A 17028-nucleotide genomic window follows, 5' to 3' on the forward strand; every position below is an offset into this window, starting at 1 on the left:
GGACCTAAATAATTTAGGGCTTTAAACACTAACATGAGCACCTTGAACTGGGCCCAGAAACAAACTGACAACCATGCAACTATTTTAAAACGGGTTATATGAGTTCTAAAGAGACCCCCCACTAGTAATCTGGCTGCTGCATTTTAGACCAGTTGATGTTCCTAAGTCATCTTCAAGGGCAGCCCTACATGGAGCACATTGCAATAATCCAGTCTGGAACTTACCAGAGCATAAAGTGCTGTGGCCAAGTCTTCTGTGTCCAAAAGGGGCCAAAGCTGGTGAACCAGCCGGAGATGGAAAAGGGTGCTCCTAGCCACTGATGCCATGTGAACCTCCAGTGACAGTGATGGATCAAGGAGTACCCCTAGACTGCGGACCTGCTGCTTCAAGGAAAGTGCAACCCCATCGAGAACAGGCTGTCTTCCCACCTCCTAGACATGAGAACCCCAGACAAATAACACCTCTGTTTTTTCAGGATTCAGCCTCAATTTACTGGCCCACATCCAGTCCATCACTGCCTCTGAGAGATAGAGCTGGGTGTTATCTGCATATTGATGGCACCTCACTCTAAATCTCCTGATGACAGCTCCCAGTGACTGGCAATACAGATGTTAAATAGCATGAGGGACAAGACAGAACCCTGTGGAACACCACAGGATAATTCCCATGGTGCTGAACAGTAGCCTCTCATAACTACTTTTTGGAAGTGGCTCTGGAGGTATGAGCGAAACTACTGAAGCAAATGTCCTCAACCCCCACCTCAAGACATTCCAGAAGGATACCAGGGTCAACAGTATCAAAAGCCAAGGAGAATGAGCAGGGTCACATTCCCCCTGTCTCCTGACAGATGTCATCAACCAGGGCAACCAAGGCAGTTTCAGTGCCATGACCAGGCCTGAAGCCAGACTGGAATGGATCCAAGTAATCAGTTTCCTCCAAGCATGCTTGAAGCTGGACTGCCACCACCTTCCCAAGCACCTTGCCCAAAAAAGGGATATTTGCCACTGAGTGATATTTGTTTAGTACTTCTGGGTCCAGGGAGGTGGTCTTAAGGAGGGGACACACCATCACCTACTTCAAGGCAGATGGTACCTCCCCCTCTTCCAGCGAAGCATTAATTACTCCCTGGATCTACCCAGTCAGTCCCCTATGGCTAGTTCTCAGCAGTCAGGATGGGCAAGGGTCAAGGGAGCAGGTGGTGGGCCATAATTCTTCAAGCAGCTTGTTCACATCCTTAGGCCGCAATAATTGAAACTGATCCAATACAGGTGGAACAAACAGTGTTCTGGATGCCTCCGTTGGACTTGCTGTAACTGTGGCATCCAACTCTGTCGGAATCAGATCAATTTTGTCGCTAAAGTGCCTTGCAAAGTTGTTACAGTAAGCCTCCAAGGGTGTCAGAGCAGCACTCTCTTGGCCAGATGACAAAAGCCCATTCACCACTTGGAAAAGTTCTGTTGGCCAGCTACTTCTGGACACAATGGTGGCAGAGAAGTAGGCTCGCTTCGCCACCACCATTGCCACATGGTAGGCATGACAGTGCAACCTTACCTGTGTTTAATCAGGTTTGGACTGGGATTTGTGCCACCTGTGCTCCAGCCGCCCACCCTCCTGTTTCCTTGCACACAGAACACTGGAATACCAAGGTGACCTATTGGTTCCACAGCAGTGACGGGGCACTCAGAAATGATCATGTTGATGGCTCTACGCATCTCACCATTCCACAGTGAGACAGGAGCACCAGCCATGGCAGCTGGAAATCTCACAGAGCATTCAGGAATCCATCTGATTCCATATGGCTCCGGGGGCGGATCATCTCAATTCCCTTGCAGAGTGGAGTAGCTACATTCAACCCAAACCTTACCAGAAAATGATCCGTCCATGACAACGGACTCATAGTGAGTCCCCAAACAACAGAATAGTACCATTCAGCTCTGTGGCAAAGACCAGGTTGAGGGTATGTCCGGCCAAACGTGTTGGGCCATTGATGTATTGGGACAGCCCCATGGTTGTCATGGAGGACATGAAATCCCAAACTGTCCCATTTGAGGCAGCCTCAACATGGATATTGAAGTCCCCCAACACCACTGTGAAAGGGTTCTCCAATGCCACTTCCAAAATTTCCTCCGCCAGCTCAGTTAGGGAGGTTGTAGGGCAGCGAGATGGATGATACACTAACAACATCTCTCTTCTGTCTCTCTGGCCCAACATCACAAACACTCCCTCAAACCTAGATAGATACAGTGTGGATTGGCCTCTTGGTAAGGGAGATGGAACTGTTATGGAAGATTGCAACTCCCCCTTCCCATCCCTCTGACTTAGAATGGTGCTGCACTGAATACCCAGGTGGGCACAACTGAGTTAGCACTGGGCCACTGGGCTTACCAGGTCTCGATTGCCCCCTCATCCGCAATCAAATTGTAGATGATTGATGTTTTGTTTGGGGCAGACCTGGCATTTATCTACACCACCACAAGGCCAGAGGATTGGCTGACCCGCATTCCCAAATTCTGAAACATAGCAAGGCATCCTATATGTTTCAGCAGGGGAATGAAGAACTTGTCATACCACAAAGGTATCATTTTCAGCAGCATCCCTGTAGCTTGTATAATATTCACTTTGGCTTAAGGTTTTTGTGATGGGGAGGAATACAGGGGTCCCTCTGCAAGATTATGAACACTGTAGGATAGATTGAAAGTTGCTTTGTGAATTTACAGAATTTACTCCGTATTCTTAAGTCCATTTAGAATTCGTTTTATTTCAACAATTTCTAAGCCTTCAACACAAGCTCCCAATTTGCTGCCCTAGGAGGAAGGGAGGGATATAAGTCAAATAATAAATAAATAAATAAGCTAACAGTAAGAGACTGGCCCAGAGTTACATAACGGAAAACGGGTGGAACAGAGAGAACCAATAGGACATAGTTTTCTCTGAATAGAAACTTTATAAGAAGTCTAAGAAAGGGTGAACTGGAGGTGGTGTTGCACTGTACATCAGAGGACATCCAGTCCAACAAGCTAGAAATCCCAAAAGAGGCAGACTCCTCCACACAATCAGTATTGGTGGTGATACTAGGCCCCAAGAGTAATTTTGTACTGGGGATGTATTATTGCCCACCTGACAAAAATGCTCTGGTTGATCATGCAATGGAAAATGAAATCAAAGATGTATTGAAAGGAGGAAATGTTGCAGTAATGTGTGACTTCAATTACCCCCACATGTTCCAGACACAACAAAGAAGTAAAATTTCTATATACCCTGAATGGCTGTGCCCTAGAACAGTTGGTCATGGAGCCAGCCAGAGGGGAGACAACCCTTGATTTAATCTTAATGGCACCCAGGGCCTGGTGTGAAATGTAGGTGTTGTTGAACCGTTTGGGGCAGGGATCACAATACTATAAAATTCAACATTTGTATGTAAGTAAACAATTGCCAAGAAAGTTTAGCACAGTCACATTTGATTTCAAAGAGGGGGAAAAATGAGGGAGGTCAGTAAAAAGGAAGTTGAAAGGGAGCTAGTCCATGGCAGGAGGTTTCTCCAGAATGTGTAAGGGTTATTCAAAGCCACAATAATAGAATCTTGCCTACAATGCTTACCGCAGATGAGGAAAGGTACAACCAACACCAGGAGGATGCTAGCAGGTTTGTCCTTAGATCACTGGTACAACTATGTGGAATATGGCAATAATGGAGAAAATTGCTCATAAAATGAAACTGATTCAAGGCCAAGTAAGACCAAATTCTTTTTATGCAATTTGGCATTCCTTTACTGACTGTCAGTCTGGATTTACACAGTGACCTGCAATTCAAGCTTGGCATATCTGGCAACACAGTTGATTATAATTTCTCCTTTGGATTGGTTTTGCACTTTGAGGGATCTGAGCTATCTGAAAACTTTGTATATTGTACATACTCTCTCGGATGATTGCACATGCTCATGTTTTTGGTTTCTTTGGCTTGTTGTATTATTCTTGTTATTCTGCATGGAAAATCTGTGTAAAGAGAGAGGATGATATGAGAAAATGCAATAAAAATTGTTATATTGAAAAAGTTGAGTTACGGAAACTAACAGAGGAAAGAAGGCTTCCTTCAGAAAATGGAAGTCTTGTACAAGTTAAGACAGCAAAAAGGAGCACAAACTTGGAAGAAGAAATGTAAGTAGACAATAAGGTCTGCAAAAAAGAAGAATTTGAGGGACATATTGCTAAATATTCCATTTCATTTGGGATTTTCTAGATCTATTTCAATAGGGAGTCAGGCCGGGTTTTGGTACAGAAACTGCCTTGGTCACCCTGTACAATGACCTGTGTCTGGAGAGAGATGAGGCAGTGTGACTCTGTTGATCCTCCTTGATCTTTCAGCAGCTTTCCATACCATCAGCCATGGTATCCTTCTGGGGTAACTGAGTTGGGTGTTAGGGGCACTGCATTGCGGTGGTTCTGTTCTTAGATGGCCCACTCTAGAAGGTGGTTCTGGGAAGCATTGCTCAGCTCCATGGGTTCTCCAGTATGGGGTCTCACAGGGGTTGTTTCTGTCCCCGATATTGTTTAACATGAAACTGCTGAGTGGGGTTATACACAGTTTTGGAGTGTGTTGTCATAAGTATGCTGATGGCACACAGCTCTATTTTCTTTTTCATCTTCTGCTGGTGAGACAGTGGATGTGCTGAATCAGTGCTTGGTTGCAATAATTGACTGAATGAGGGCCAGTAATCTGAAGCTTAATCCAGACACTGGTAAGGCCTGAGTGTCGTGAGGCCTGCTCTAGATGTGGTCAACACTCCCTTTATAGTTTGCAGCTTCCCCTGGATCCATTGCTGTTACTTGAGGCACAGGTGGCCTTAGTGGCATGGAGTGCTTTCCATCACCTTAGGCTGGTGGTTCAGCTACAACCCTATCTGAAGCAGATAACCTGGCTACAGTAATATGTGCTCTGGTAACCTCAATGCAATGATTGCAATGCATTTTACATGGGGCTGCTTTTCAAAATGGTTCAGAAGCTTCAATTCGTGTAGAATGCAGCTGCCCGACTGTTGACGGGTTCAAGGCAAACAGATCATATAACATCAATTCTTTTCCAATTATACTGGCTGCCTATATGCTTCCAGGCCCAGTTCAAAGTGCTGATTTTGAAAGCTCTTTATGGCTCAGGACCTTATATTCCGCAACCCCTCTCCCAATATGAACCTACCCAGATCTTTAGATCTTCTGAGGTCCTTCTCCAGGTCTCTACTCTGAGGGAGGCTCAGGTGGTGACAAAGGAAAGGGCCTTTTCAGTTGTGGTTCCCATCTGTGGAAATCATCTCCCAGTGAGGTCTGCCTGGCACCTTCATTGACATCTTTTCAGTACAGGTAAAGACTTATCTTTTTTCCCTGGCTTTTGATAGACCAAGATGATACTTTTTGTTATTAGTGTGCTGCCAAAGCTTCCTGTGGCTGTATGGGGGTTGTTGTTTTATTGTATTTGTTGTTTTTATTGTATGATATATTTTTGTTTTGAACCATGTTATAAATTGCTTGGAGACCTTTGGGTAACAAGTGACTCACAAATCTAATAAATAATAACATTAGCACCAAAAAAAATCCTTTAACCATATTAGAAGCAGGAAACTGACTAAGGAGGCAATTGGACCTTTGACAACGGAGTCAAAGCTGCTAAAAGAGGAAAGGGAGATTGCAGAGATGAATGAATTCTTTGTATCTGTCTTCACAACAGAAGATGTAGGACAGATCCCTGTGCCTGAACTAACTTTATCAGGGAGGGAGGCTGAGGAACTGAGGCAAATAGTGCTGACAAGAGATGAAGGTCTAGGCCTTACTGATAAATTAAAAATGGACAAATCGCCTGGTCTAGATAGCATCCACCCAAGACTTCTTAAACAACACATATGTGAAATTACTGATCTTCTAACAAAAATATGGAACTTTCCCTTAAGATCAGCATCTGTACTTGAGGACTGTAAAGTGGCCAATGCAGCATCAATATTTAAAAAGGGATCCAGGGGGGTCCTTGGGAATTAAAGGCCAGTTAGCCTACCATCTGTTCTGGGAAGCCTGGTGAAAAGCATTATTAAAAGTAGAATTACCAAGTTTATGGACCGAGGGTTTTCAGCTCAATGGCAGCATTCCTTCTGGGCAACATTCCAGGGGCCAAACACCAGTGGTGAGTTGGCCCAGTGGCAAAAGTGGGCAGAGCAACAAATGTGGACTGTACCTTCATACAAGAGGCTAGTGTCTACACACATCCCTATCTTTCCAGACAAGGAAGAAGCATTATCAGAGCTCAAGGACGCATTCCAGGCAGGCAAAAGTACTCCGGGTGTGTGTGCAAAGCAGGGCTGGTGAGGATGTAGGCTAGGGAGAATTCTGAGGGCCATATAGAGAGGCTTGGAGGGCCACAGTTGGGCCTGTAGATCCCTATCCCTATTGTAAGAGAATTAAGTAGTATATAAATAGCTTAAATAAATATATAAAAGTCTTCCTGGAGTTACAGATGTTTCCACAATCCCATTAGTATCCTATTACTGAAATTAGGAGTTATTTTACGTAAGAACATAAAAAGAACATTGCTGAATCGGACCCTCTAGTCCAGCATCCTGTTCTCACAGTGGCCTAGTGCTTTCTACCCCTAAAATGGTGCTGCTGTGAGGGGGAGTACCAGTGGGCTTTCCTGTAATGCATGGTTTGCACTTACTCTCTTTTCCCCCCATCCTGATAGGTAGCGGCTTCCTTGCTTCTTTTCTTAGAAGAGGAAGATGCATTCTGGATGATGTGTGCTATCATTGAGGACCTAGTGCCAGCTTCCTACTTCAGCACCACTCTGATGGGAGTCCAGACTGACCAGCGTGTCCTGCGCCATCTCATTGTGCAGTACTTGCCACAACTGGACAAACTTCTTCAGGAGCATGACATTGGTGAGAGCTGTCTTTGGCCTGCTGATCATTCATTGGCCTGAGATGGTCCCATTCTGAGCCTTGCTTGTCTCAAAAATTGAACTGAATGATGGGCTGTTGAGAGGATTGCAGTGTCCACAAATTCATTTAAAAGGGCCCACTGCATTATTTTTAATGAAGAAACGGTTATGAATGACTTTGATAGTGGTAGAACACAAGCTTTGCATGCACACCGTCTCAGGTTCTACCCGACATCTTGACTTTAAAAGTTCAGTTGGTAAGTGATGGGAGGAAAGACCTTTGTGCCCAAGACTCTGGAGAGTTGCTGCCAGTGAGAGCAGCCAATGCTGGGCTCGATGGACAGTGGTCTTGCCTGCTATAAGGCAGCTTCCTGTGTTGGGTATAAAATGGGCATGGGACTTGATTGTCTTTACAGCAACACTTTTAAGGATTTGTCTGTTTACTTTTTGCTTATAAACAAGGGATTGAAGGGACCAGCAGTGAGTTTTGAGCTCTTCCATGAATCACACCTTTAACACAATACTCGTTTCTGCCAGTGCTACCGCCAATGGCCATAGCACATATGGGTCAAACATGCATTGCACACAAGTCACTTTAATTGAGAGGAGAACGAAGAGGATATTTGGGTTTGAGTGGGAGGAAAGATGTGTGTACGTATGCATGTCATCTGTTGTGTCATTTTAATCATTCTTGTTTTAAGGAGAAATACAATCAATGGCTTCTTTTGCATGTTATGGTAAATCATAGTTAATGGTTTGTCGTGCATTTTGACAATCTGGGCCACTTCCCCCTCACACAAGCAGGGAGCAACAAACAAGCTGTGATCCTTATTTTGGTGTTATGTCCGAACTGGGGGCTATAGTTTGTTTTTCTCCAAACCACAACCTGTAGCCAAGGTTTACTAATCATGGTTTGTTTGGTTATGGTTCATTGTGGAGGTTTACCATGAAAAGGACTGAATGTATCCACTCTGTTACAGGGATAATGACATGGGTGGCTTATTTGGAAGTGTTTTGAGTGTTCTCTGTTTTATGTTGGAAATTGAAAATGACTCTGTGGAAAGCAGGGATAGAGTGCATTCTTCCTCATATAGGTTAGCTGGTAAACTGGAATGATATGCTTTCATCGCTGTCTCCATCCACAGAGCTATCCCTGATCACCCTGCACTGGTTCCTAACATCATTCGCTAGTGTTGTGCATATCAAGCTGTTGCTACGCATCTGGGACCTCTTTTTCTACCAGGGCTCCATAGTTCTCTTCCAGGTCACACTGGGCATGCTCAGCATGAAGGTAATCAGCATTCCTCTCCTTTCCCCTCATGGAATGAGTGTTATATGTGGCGAAGGTTCTCCGGGTTTTTTCTGCCTTAGATGTTTGGGGAATCTTGTGTGGGAGGCGTGTGTGTCAAGAAAGAAAAATGAAAAATGCCATACTTTGTCCTTTCAAAACCTGGGTGTGCAATTGCTCCTTTGGCATCTCCCCCTCCCCATTGTCTTGCTTGCTGCTTTTCTGCCTTCTGAAAAGTGCCAACAAACTAGTATATAGACTGGGATTAAATGACGATGATCTACTTCAAGAAACACTTCAGTGTTATTTCTGGAGGAAGTCACAAAATGAACCAACTTATAAGGGTGGCTTTACAGTAGTTATTTTCTATAAGAGCCTGAGAAATATGTTCTGCTATTCTGGTTTTGTGTTGGGCATATTGATCTGTGTGTTCTACTCAAAAGTGAGTGCTAGAGTTTGGTGAGACTTAACATTTAGAGCTTGCATTTTGTCCATTCGTGTCTGGGTTTCTAGTGCTGTGACACTGGTGCAGGGTGGCTGAATTTCAGTGCAGCATTAAGGGATTCCTTCATAGGAAAAAAATTGAGGAGCTTGGTCTAAAAGTTAATTTACTTGCAGTGGGATTTGTGCATTTCCTGTATTCTGCCAATTTGTTCCCTAAGCTCATGATGACACTTACTGCTAGATTTGCCACAGAAAGAACTGCTGTTAATATAAGATTAGCACAGTTTGCTAGAAAGTAATTCACAAATTCTATTACAAGGGCAACCAACATCAAGTTCATCTTCAGAGAACCGGAATTATTCACTGGGCAGAAAATAGTTGACTAGCATGCCCATATCAGATACTCACTGCAGGGGTTATGGGATAACCAATATGAAATGAGTGAGGATGGGAATGGGGGCAAAAGGGGATTGATGGCAGCATTAATTTTTGTCTCGCCTACATTTTTGTCTGCAACTGTTCACCATGGTGATAGAATCAGATGCAGATATGGGGCAGGGAGAAAGGCAAGAGCATTCCAAAGCATAAGTAGCCCATAACATGCAGAATGCCTTGTTCCCATTAAAACAGGAAGATGAGCTGATCCAGTCAGAGAATTCTGCATCCATCTTCAACACACTCTCAGACATTCCCTCTCAAATAGAAGATCCAGATGTGCTCCTGCAGGAAGCCATTCGTGTCGCTGGCTCGCTGACAGATGTGGCAGTGGAGACTCAGCGTTGCAAGCACCTGGCTTACCTCATTGCAGATCAAGGGCAGCTGCTCAATGCTGGTGCTACTGTCAACTTATCAAAGGTTTGTTTTACAAAGCCCTTGAGAATTGTAAGTTCAAAACATTGCCTTCCTCAGGCTTGGCTTCTGTTGCTTTTATCTGTGGCCTAGAGGTAGTGGTAGTGATGGAGTGTTACAACCCTGGATGTATTCTCCCCCCCCCCGGATATATTCTTAAAGAAGTGCTGCCACGGTTCTCAAACTTCCTGCCACTTCCTGTCTAGCTCTTCTGTCATCTGCGTCTCTTTTTATCCCCCATTCTGTTAAATATAAGTGACCTTCAAGGTCTGCTTTCCCATACTGAGCATAGTGTAGCCAGTTGATATAGCATGTTTGATTATATCCTCTCTTTATGTACTCTTCTCTCTCTGAGATTGTGCGACGCAGGACGCAGCGCAGGAAGTCTGGCATCACTTCCCTGCTTTTTGGTAAGGACAAATACATGATTGGCTTGTTTCCTGGCAATGAAACTATAGTAGTGGGCAAAACTAGTGTGTGTCTGTGAGACTGCCCATTTTTTAAAAAAAGGCAAATCCAGAATAAGAACGAGGTATGTGAGTGAAAATAAAGCAGCATTATAATGCCCATTAACTCTTTGCTACACTCATATGTAGAATAGTGTATAGAGTTCTGGCTGCTCCATCTTAAAAGTAGTATCCTGGAGAAAAGGACAACTAAAAGATGGTTGGAGCATAAGACTACAAAAATAGGACCAGTGGGAAGGTGGATGTGATTCAGACATAAAATGATAATCATCCTCTCTGATAATACCAGAAATGCCCAGTGAAGTTGATTTGCAGTAGGTTCAAGACAGACAAAAGCACTTCACATAGGGGGTAATTAACACATGGAATTTACTACCACCAGGCACCAGGTATGGGGATGGTCTTATTGGCTAACCTGTGGCCCCTCCTGATTTGTTTGGATTCCAGCTCCCAATGAGCATGACCAATGGCCAGGGATGATGGGAGTTGTAATTGGGAGGGGCCACAGGTTAGCCACTCCTGGATTAGATGGATTAATTGAAGGTAAATCTGTCAAAGTGGTTTTGCTATGAGAGCAAAACGGAATTTCCATATACCGAAGTAGTACATTTTTGAATAGCAAATGCTGTAGACAGAAAGGGGAAGATCAGCCATTGCCTTCTTGCTCTGCTGGAGAGATTTTCTTATCCTTCGTTTCTGCCATATTTCTAGGAGAAGATGATATGGAGGCACTAAAGGCCAAGAACATTAAACAAACAGAGCTGGTCGCAGACTTACGCGAGGCCATCCTGCAAGTGGCACGGCACTTTCAGTGTGTGGATCCCAAGAGCTGCAGCATAGTGAGTTGTGGCTCCCCAGGCAGGAGAGCTTACACTTTCTACTACTGACATGGTTACATCTGTGCCCATATGACTGCAGAGGAGCCATTGTGCAATATTAAGGGTGAGAGCCTACTTCATGAAGAACATAAAAAGAGCCTGCTGAATCAGGCCAGTGGCCCATTTAGTCCAGCATTATGTTTTTCCGAGAGCCAGTGTGGTGTAGTGGTTAGAGTGTTGGACTACGACCTAGGAGACCAGGGTTCGAATCCCCATGCAGCCATGAAGCTCACTGGGTGACCTTGGGCCAGTCACTGACTCTCAGCCTCAGAGGAATGGTAAAAACCCCTCTGAATATCGCTTACCATGAAAACCCTATTCATAAGGTCGCCATAAGTTAGGAGCGACTTGAAGGCAGTCCATTTCCATTTTCTGTTCTCACAGCGGCCAGCTAGACCCTGTGGGAAGCCTGCAAGCAGGACCTGAGTGCAAGAGCACTCTCCCTTCCTGTGGTTTCCAGGAAGGGTATTCAGAAGCATGCTGCCTCCTATTGTGGAGGGAGCAGAGCCATCATGGCTACTAGTAATTGATAGCCTTATCCTCCATGATTTTGTCTAATCTTTTAAAGCCATCACTGTTTCCTGTGGGTGTGAATTTCATAGGGACAAATTACAAAACTAGAAGAATGCCCACATCTCTTCTTAGCACTCCTACTTTGCAGGAATTCAGTTTACTCTTGACCTTCCCCCAACCAGGATCTGACTCCCGATTACACCATGGAGAGCCACCAGCGAGACCATGAAAGCTACGTGGCATGTTCTCGGAACCATCGGCGACGGGCCAAGGCACTGATGGATTTTGAGCGCCATGATGATGATGAACTGGGCTTCCGTAAGAATGATATCATCACGGTATGATGGTCAGGACCAACAGAATGATAGCATCACGTAGAGGGAACAAGTTGGCGGTGGGAATTGACATTATATGAGAAAGGATTAACAAATAGAGTGAACTTTGGTTTTTCAATACTACGGCCTAAAGATAACCGAGAATAAAACAAACAGAGGTGCAGTAAGTAGGGACTTGTCAAAGATATAAATGAAGGGAAATTGGAAGGAAGAAGACCAAGACCCAAGTCTAATTACGGATTTAAACATGGGAAATGCTGGGTCTGAAAAGCTTTCACAAGAGAAAAAAAAGTGGAGAATTACTGAACCAAAATGGTGGATTGGAACACCTGAGAGAAGGAGGAGGGCAGAGTCTGTATTGATCAGTTAGTTGGCTGTACTTCAGACCTTTTATTGATCAGTAGCAAGTAACCTCCCCCCGTAACCAGTGGCAAACAGATGCACTCTTTCTTGGTCTGCATGTGTCTCAGTGAAGCAAGGTGGAACATGGCATTGCTGCAGTGCAGAGGTCACCAACCCTGTGGGCACATTTGTATTTTTGAGTGAGTGTTGTGGGTGCTACCCCCTCTGGTCACCTCCCTTCCCTGGATCACACGCAGGCACACAAGGGAGCCAGGGTAAGACAGATCCAGTACAATTAATCTGAACCTTGAAAAGCACATAGAGCTGAATGAGGAAGTTAGAAGAGTGGCACTCTTTCCCACTTAGTCTTAAACTCTATGTACTTTTCAGTGGAGAAAAAGGTAACTGCCCTCACCACCTCGTGGCCAAGGAAGCAGTGAGCGGGAGGGCTTCAGAGCCTTTGTGGGAGCCGAGGGAAGACTGCAAGAGCCCTCTTGCAGCCAGGGGTGTGGTGTGCACCTTTGCTTTATTTACTCCTATGCATTACTGTTCCTTTTCCTCCATATGATTTAAGTCTGTTCCTCCTTTCATTTTTTATTTGATAAGGTAAGATTTGTTTTTTAATTTTTACAATTTTTTAATTGATACAGCCAAGAACAATTCAAATCATACATTAACTGAGAATGAGAGAGGTACATCATGCATAAAACAGATTTTCCTGCACTGAAACATAAAAATGAATAATCTTATCATTATTATTTGGTCCCCTCTGTCCCTCCTTTCAATTCCTGTAGATCATCTCTCAGAAGGATGAGCACTGTTGGGTGGGAGAGCTGAATGGCCTGAGAGGTGAGTGCAAATGGGATGTGGGGCAAGGGTGGAATGGTGAGCAGAAGTGAAATGGTGTACACCCCCTCTCAAAATATTTTTAACTAGAATTTTAACTCTGTGGGGACTATTTTCATAGCCTGTGCCACAAATACTGTTTGTTTATATACAGATTGCTACCAAGGCTGGGTTCTTACCCTTTCTTCTTTCCCTGCTCTTTGTAGGTTGGTTTCCTGCAAAGTTTGTGGAGGTTCTGGATGAACGGAGCAAAGAGGTAAAATGCCCTCCTTGTGCATGATGCACTCCATATTGGGGCCTGTCTAATGTCATTCCTGTCTACTGTTCTTCGGGTACAGTAGGGCCCTGCTTTTCAGTGTTCCGCTAATACAGCAGCTTTCAATTAGAGTAAGGCCCCATTCATATGGCACTTGTTCCACTTTTACGGTGTTTTTCAGGCGTCCGGTGCCATTTTATTGACGGAGTTCCGCTTTTCAGCGGGGGTCTGGAATGTAACCTGCCGTATGAGTGGGGCTCTACTGTACTTGCAACAGACAGGCTAGAGGGACTGATGCTGAGAAGCAGAGTCTTCACATGTGCACAAAAGAGGGGTATGTGTGAGTGGGAATCATGTGCAGGAAGATTCCAGACCTCTGAGTCATACAAGGACAACCTGTGACTTACCTGAAAGCAAAAGCATTCAATATCTTCTCATTCTGTGTATAAGCTTAGTGTCCTGTTGGCTTTAGTGGATTTGGGAGAGAGGCAATTTTGTTATTCCCATGCCCTGGAAAGCAAGTCAGAGCATATAAAAATAAGTGGCAAATCCAAGCTCACTGAATAAATTTGCGGCAAAGCCAGTAATTAATTTATATTTGGGAGGACCTAAGATAAAACAGAAAAACTGCCAACAACCAATTGGGGAGTAAAAAGGTGAGAAAAGCGTAACAGTTCATCCATATCCTTGCTAGTCAGATGATCAGAAGACTCTGGTAATACAAAAACAGTGAACTTATTGCACTCTCACTCATGTGGGCTTTGCAGTTGCATGGGCTTCCTCCCATGAAACAGTGGGGCAGGCCTATGAAGTAGAATTCGCAAATAACATGTAAAGATCTATCGCATGCCTTTCTGTTGACTGTGGCCTCTCTGTGGAGTATTAATAGAGGCTGCAATCTTGTTTTTCTTAGTATTCCATTGCTGGAGATGATTCGGTCACAGAAGGTGTGACAGACTTGGTTCGAGGGACACTCTGCCCAGCCCTCAAGTCTATTTTTGAACATGGGCTGAAGAGACCATCTCTGCTGGGGGGGGCCTGCCACCCCTGGCTCTTCATTGAAGAGGTAAGAGAGGTACATACCGTATGCTTTAGAAAGAGTACACCGCATGTACATGAGACCTCTGTACAATGAGAGCATAATGGGGCATCTTTTTGGTGACATACTATAGTGTAGGTAATTGTGGGGGAGGGGGCCATACATGTCTGCCACCAATAACGAATGAAAGTATCAAGAACATTTTGATCAGAGATTGTGGGTGTGCTCTTCTGTAGGCTGCTGGGCGTGAAGTGGAGCGTGACTTTGACTCTGTGTATTCCCGTCTTGTGCTCTGCAAGACCTACAGGTAAAGTTTTTCTCTTCGTTCTAATGAGTTAGGCGTTCATCACCTGTTCATCACATATCCCTCCTGGCAATAGTCACTTTTCGTGTAATGTTTTCACATGTTACTTCTTCCAAGTAGCCACATTACTGATGTAGGATGGGATAGCCAGTGCCTGCTGCAGATACTCCGTGTCAGAGGAAGTGTTCATACTTAAGTATTCCTCGAAGAGGTCCACACTTTTAGGATGTTCCTAGCAGAGTGGTCTTCCGTGTTATACTTGCAGGCACGACTGAGAATTGACTTTGCAAGAAACTGTTGCTTCCATCGGGTGTGTGCATTGTAAGAGAGAAAGAGAGACTGGGCAGGGCAAGCATCTGATCTTGGCTTGTGTGGTATCTGCTGGATCTTACTTTTCTGTTCTAGGTTGGATGAAGATGGAAAAGTGCTAACTCCAGAAGAGCTGCTTTATCGAGTGAGTAAAGTACTCAAGAGGGCTTTATGATGGGACAAACAGTATTTCTCTGTTTTCAGTCTGTCTCCTATAAGGAGCTAGTCATTGCCAGTTTCTCCGAGCAGATGGCATCATGAAAAAATGGAAATGGACTGCCTTCAAGTCGATCCCGACTTATGGCGACCCTCTGAATAGGATTTTCATGGTAATCAGTATTCAGAGGGGGTTTACCATTGCCTTCCTCTGAGGCAGAGAGGCAGTGACTGGCCCAAGGTCACCCAGTGAGCTTCATGGCTGTGTGGGGATTCGAACCCTGGTCTCCCAGGTCATAGTCCAACACCTTAACCATTACGCCACACTGGCATAGAGTCTTGTTATTCTCATTGCCTCTTAGGGGCCAAGTGCTGTGTGTGGCATACCTTTGATTTGGCTCTATGGAAAAGAGCCTGCTGAGTAAGAATCCATGTAAATCCCTTTTCTTCCCTGGCAGGCAGTGCAGTCTGTCAACATGTCACACGATGCAGTACATGCCCAGATGGATGTGAAGCTTCGTTCTCTCATCTGCATTGGGCTGAAGTGAGTAATCCAGTTCACTTTCCCTTTAAGGCTTCTTTCGTTAGCACAGAATAGGAGGTGATGGGTGGCTTAGATCACACCCTTTATGAAGGGGCCATGAACTGGCAATCCAACGTGTACTCTGCCATGCTGACTCAGGGCCACAAGGTCTTTTGTTCTACCATTATTTTCCCCGAGTTGCCTTATGTAGTGGAAAACAGAACATTTCTTTGTGCAAGTAATGGTCCCTGTGCCTTGTTCTTCAGTGAGCAGGTGCTGCATCTGTGGCTTGAGGTGTTGTGCTCTAGCCTGCAGGCAGTGGAGAAATGGTTCCATCCCTGGTCATTTTTGCGCAGTCCCGGCTGGGTGCAGATCAAGTGTGAGCTCAGGTGGGTGGAACCTCCTCTTTCCCTCTTCATCTCATTGCCAAACTGCAGCCTTGTGTAAGTGAATGAAATCATACCTGCCAATGTCACAGAGGGAGAGAAAGGGTATGCTCATTGCTTTCTTTGCCCAGTCTTAGCCTCCTTGGGAGGAATTGGTGCTTAAGTGCAAGAATAATGGCAGCACATTGTGGTGAAGTCATCAGTCTCACTTTCCGAGCAAAACAGAATTCTGCTTTGGTCCCAGTCATCATGCACCTGAGAGTAGAAAATAACCAGTGGTCCTAGCTTGCATGGAGATCAGCCAGCCAGGTTAGTCCATGGAAGGGAAAAATTGGGGAGCATTACTCAGAGCTTCTACATTGGGGGTGGCTTTTTCCCCCTCATAGGATCATGCAGGAGAAGAGGTAAACAGTGAGAAATGGGTATGTAGCTTCAGAAGTAGAGCTGAGTAGAAATCAAGCTACAAAGGGATTTATCTGTGCAGCCAAACTGAGGGAAAACTGATTGATATTGTGCAGTACCTATAGGCAGAAATCAGTGGTCTAGTAGTACCTTTTTCCTGTCCTTGTTCCCACTATTAAAGCAGCATTTTTTTCCTGTGTGTCTGCCATAAATTGATGTATTACAGCTGCTGATGTGCATGTGCCAGATCTAGTTGGGCTGCTTGTCTCTGATCTGAAAGTTCATTGGGAGCTATTTTTCTTCCTCCGCCTGTTACATATCTCTTGTATATTTTAATGAAATGGGGAACAGGTAATACCTGGGTGTGTATTTTATGACAGTGGAAGAGCATACTTCCAGGTGTAACTCTAAGTAAATTGATCAGTTCCTTCCCTCTGTTCTTACCCAGCTGTTGGTTGTGCCTGTAGCACTGCTGAGTGAATTGTATTGATCTGTTCTGTTGCAGAGTCCTCAGTAAATTTGCATTCAGCCTTTCTCAGGACTGGGAACTCCCTATAAAAAGAGAGGTAAGCAAATGAGTCTGGAAACCACACCCTCACTAGTCAATAAACAGCCACTCAGTTACCATTGTATTTGCATCAACCCTGGTTCAGGGTAGGCTGTTTTACCTCATTTCTATTTGCATAGGAGTCTGAGGCACTGGTGGGCTAGTCTCTGCCCTAGCCCCAAACTCTTTCCTTTTCACAGATGGTGTGGCGCTGGACAGAGAACATATATAT

General features: G+C 44.7%; 1 protein-coding gene across 4 annotated transcripts in view; it reads left to right on the forward strand.

The window, feature by feature from the left end:
• SGSM3 (small G protein signaling modulator 3) overlaps positions 1 to 17028 on the forward strand; it is a 36350-nt gene that overhangs the window by 17641 nt on the left and 1681 nt on the right. For all 4 annotated transcript variants that reach the window (XM_061639225.1, XM_061639226.1, XM_061639224.1 and 1 more), the window contains 14 exons: positions 6718 to 6913; positions 8058 to 8203; positions 9275 to 9499; positions 9849 to 9903; positions 10672 to 10799; positions 11534 to 11689; positions 12823 to 12877; positions 13081 to 13130; positions 14044 to 14196; positions 14406 to 14476; positions 14879 to 14927; positions 15397 to 15482; positions 15728 to 15850; positions 16755 to 16815. In XM_061639225.1, the coding sequence (XP_061495209.1) occupies positions 6718 to 6913; positions 8058 to 8203; positions 9275 to 9499; positions 9849 to 9903; positions 10672 to 10799; positions 11534 to 11689; positions 12823 to 12877; positions 13081 to 13130; positions 14044 to 14196; positions 14406 to 14476; positions 14879 to 14927; positions 15397 to 15482; positions 15728 to 15850; positions 16755 to 16815 (1554 nt within the window). The remainder of the gene's footprint in view (positions 1 to 6717; positions 6914 to 8057; positions 8204 to 9274; positions 9500 to 9848; positions 9904 to 10671; positions 10800 to 11533; positions 11690 to 12822; positions 12878 to 13080; positions 13131 to 14043; positions 14197 to 14405; positions 14477 to 14878; positions 14928 to 15396; positions 15483 to 15727; positions 15851 to 16754; positions 16816 to 17028) is intronic.

This window comes from Rhineura floridana, chromosome 8 (assembly GCF_030035675.1).
Source record: "Rhineura floridana isolate rRhiFlo1 chromosome 8, rRhiFlo1.hap2, whole genome shotgun sequence".
NCBI classification, from domain to species: Eukaryota; Metazoa; Chordata; class Lepidosauria; order Squamata; family Rhineuridae; genus Rhineura; species Rhineura floridana.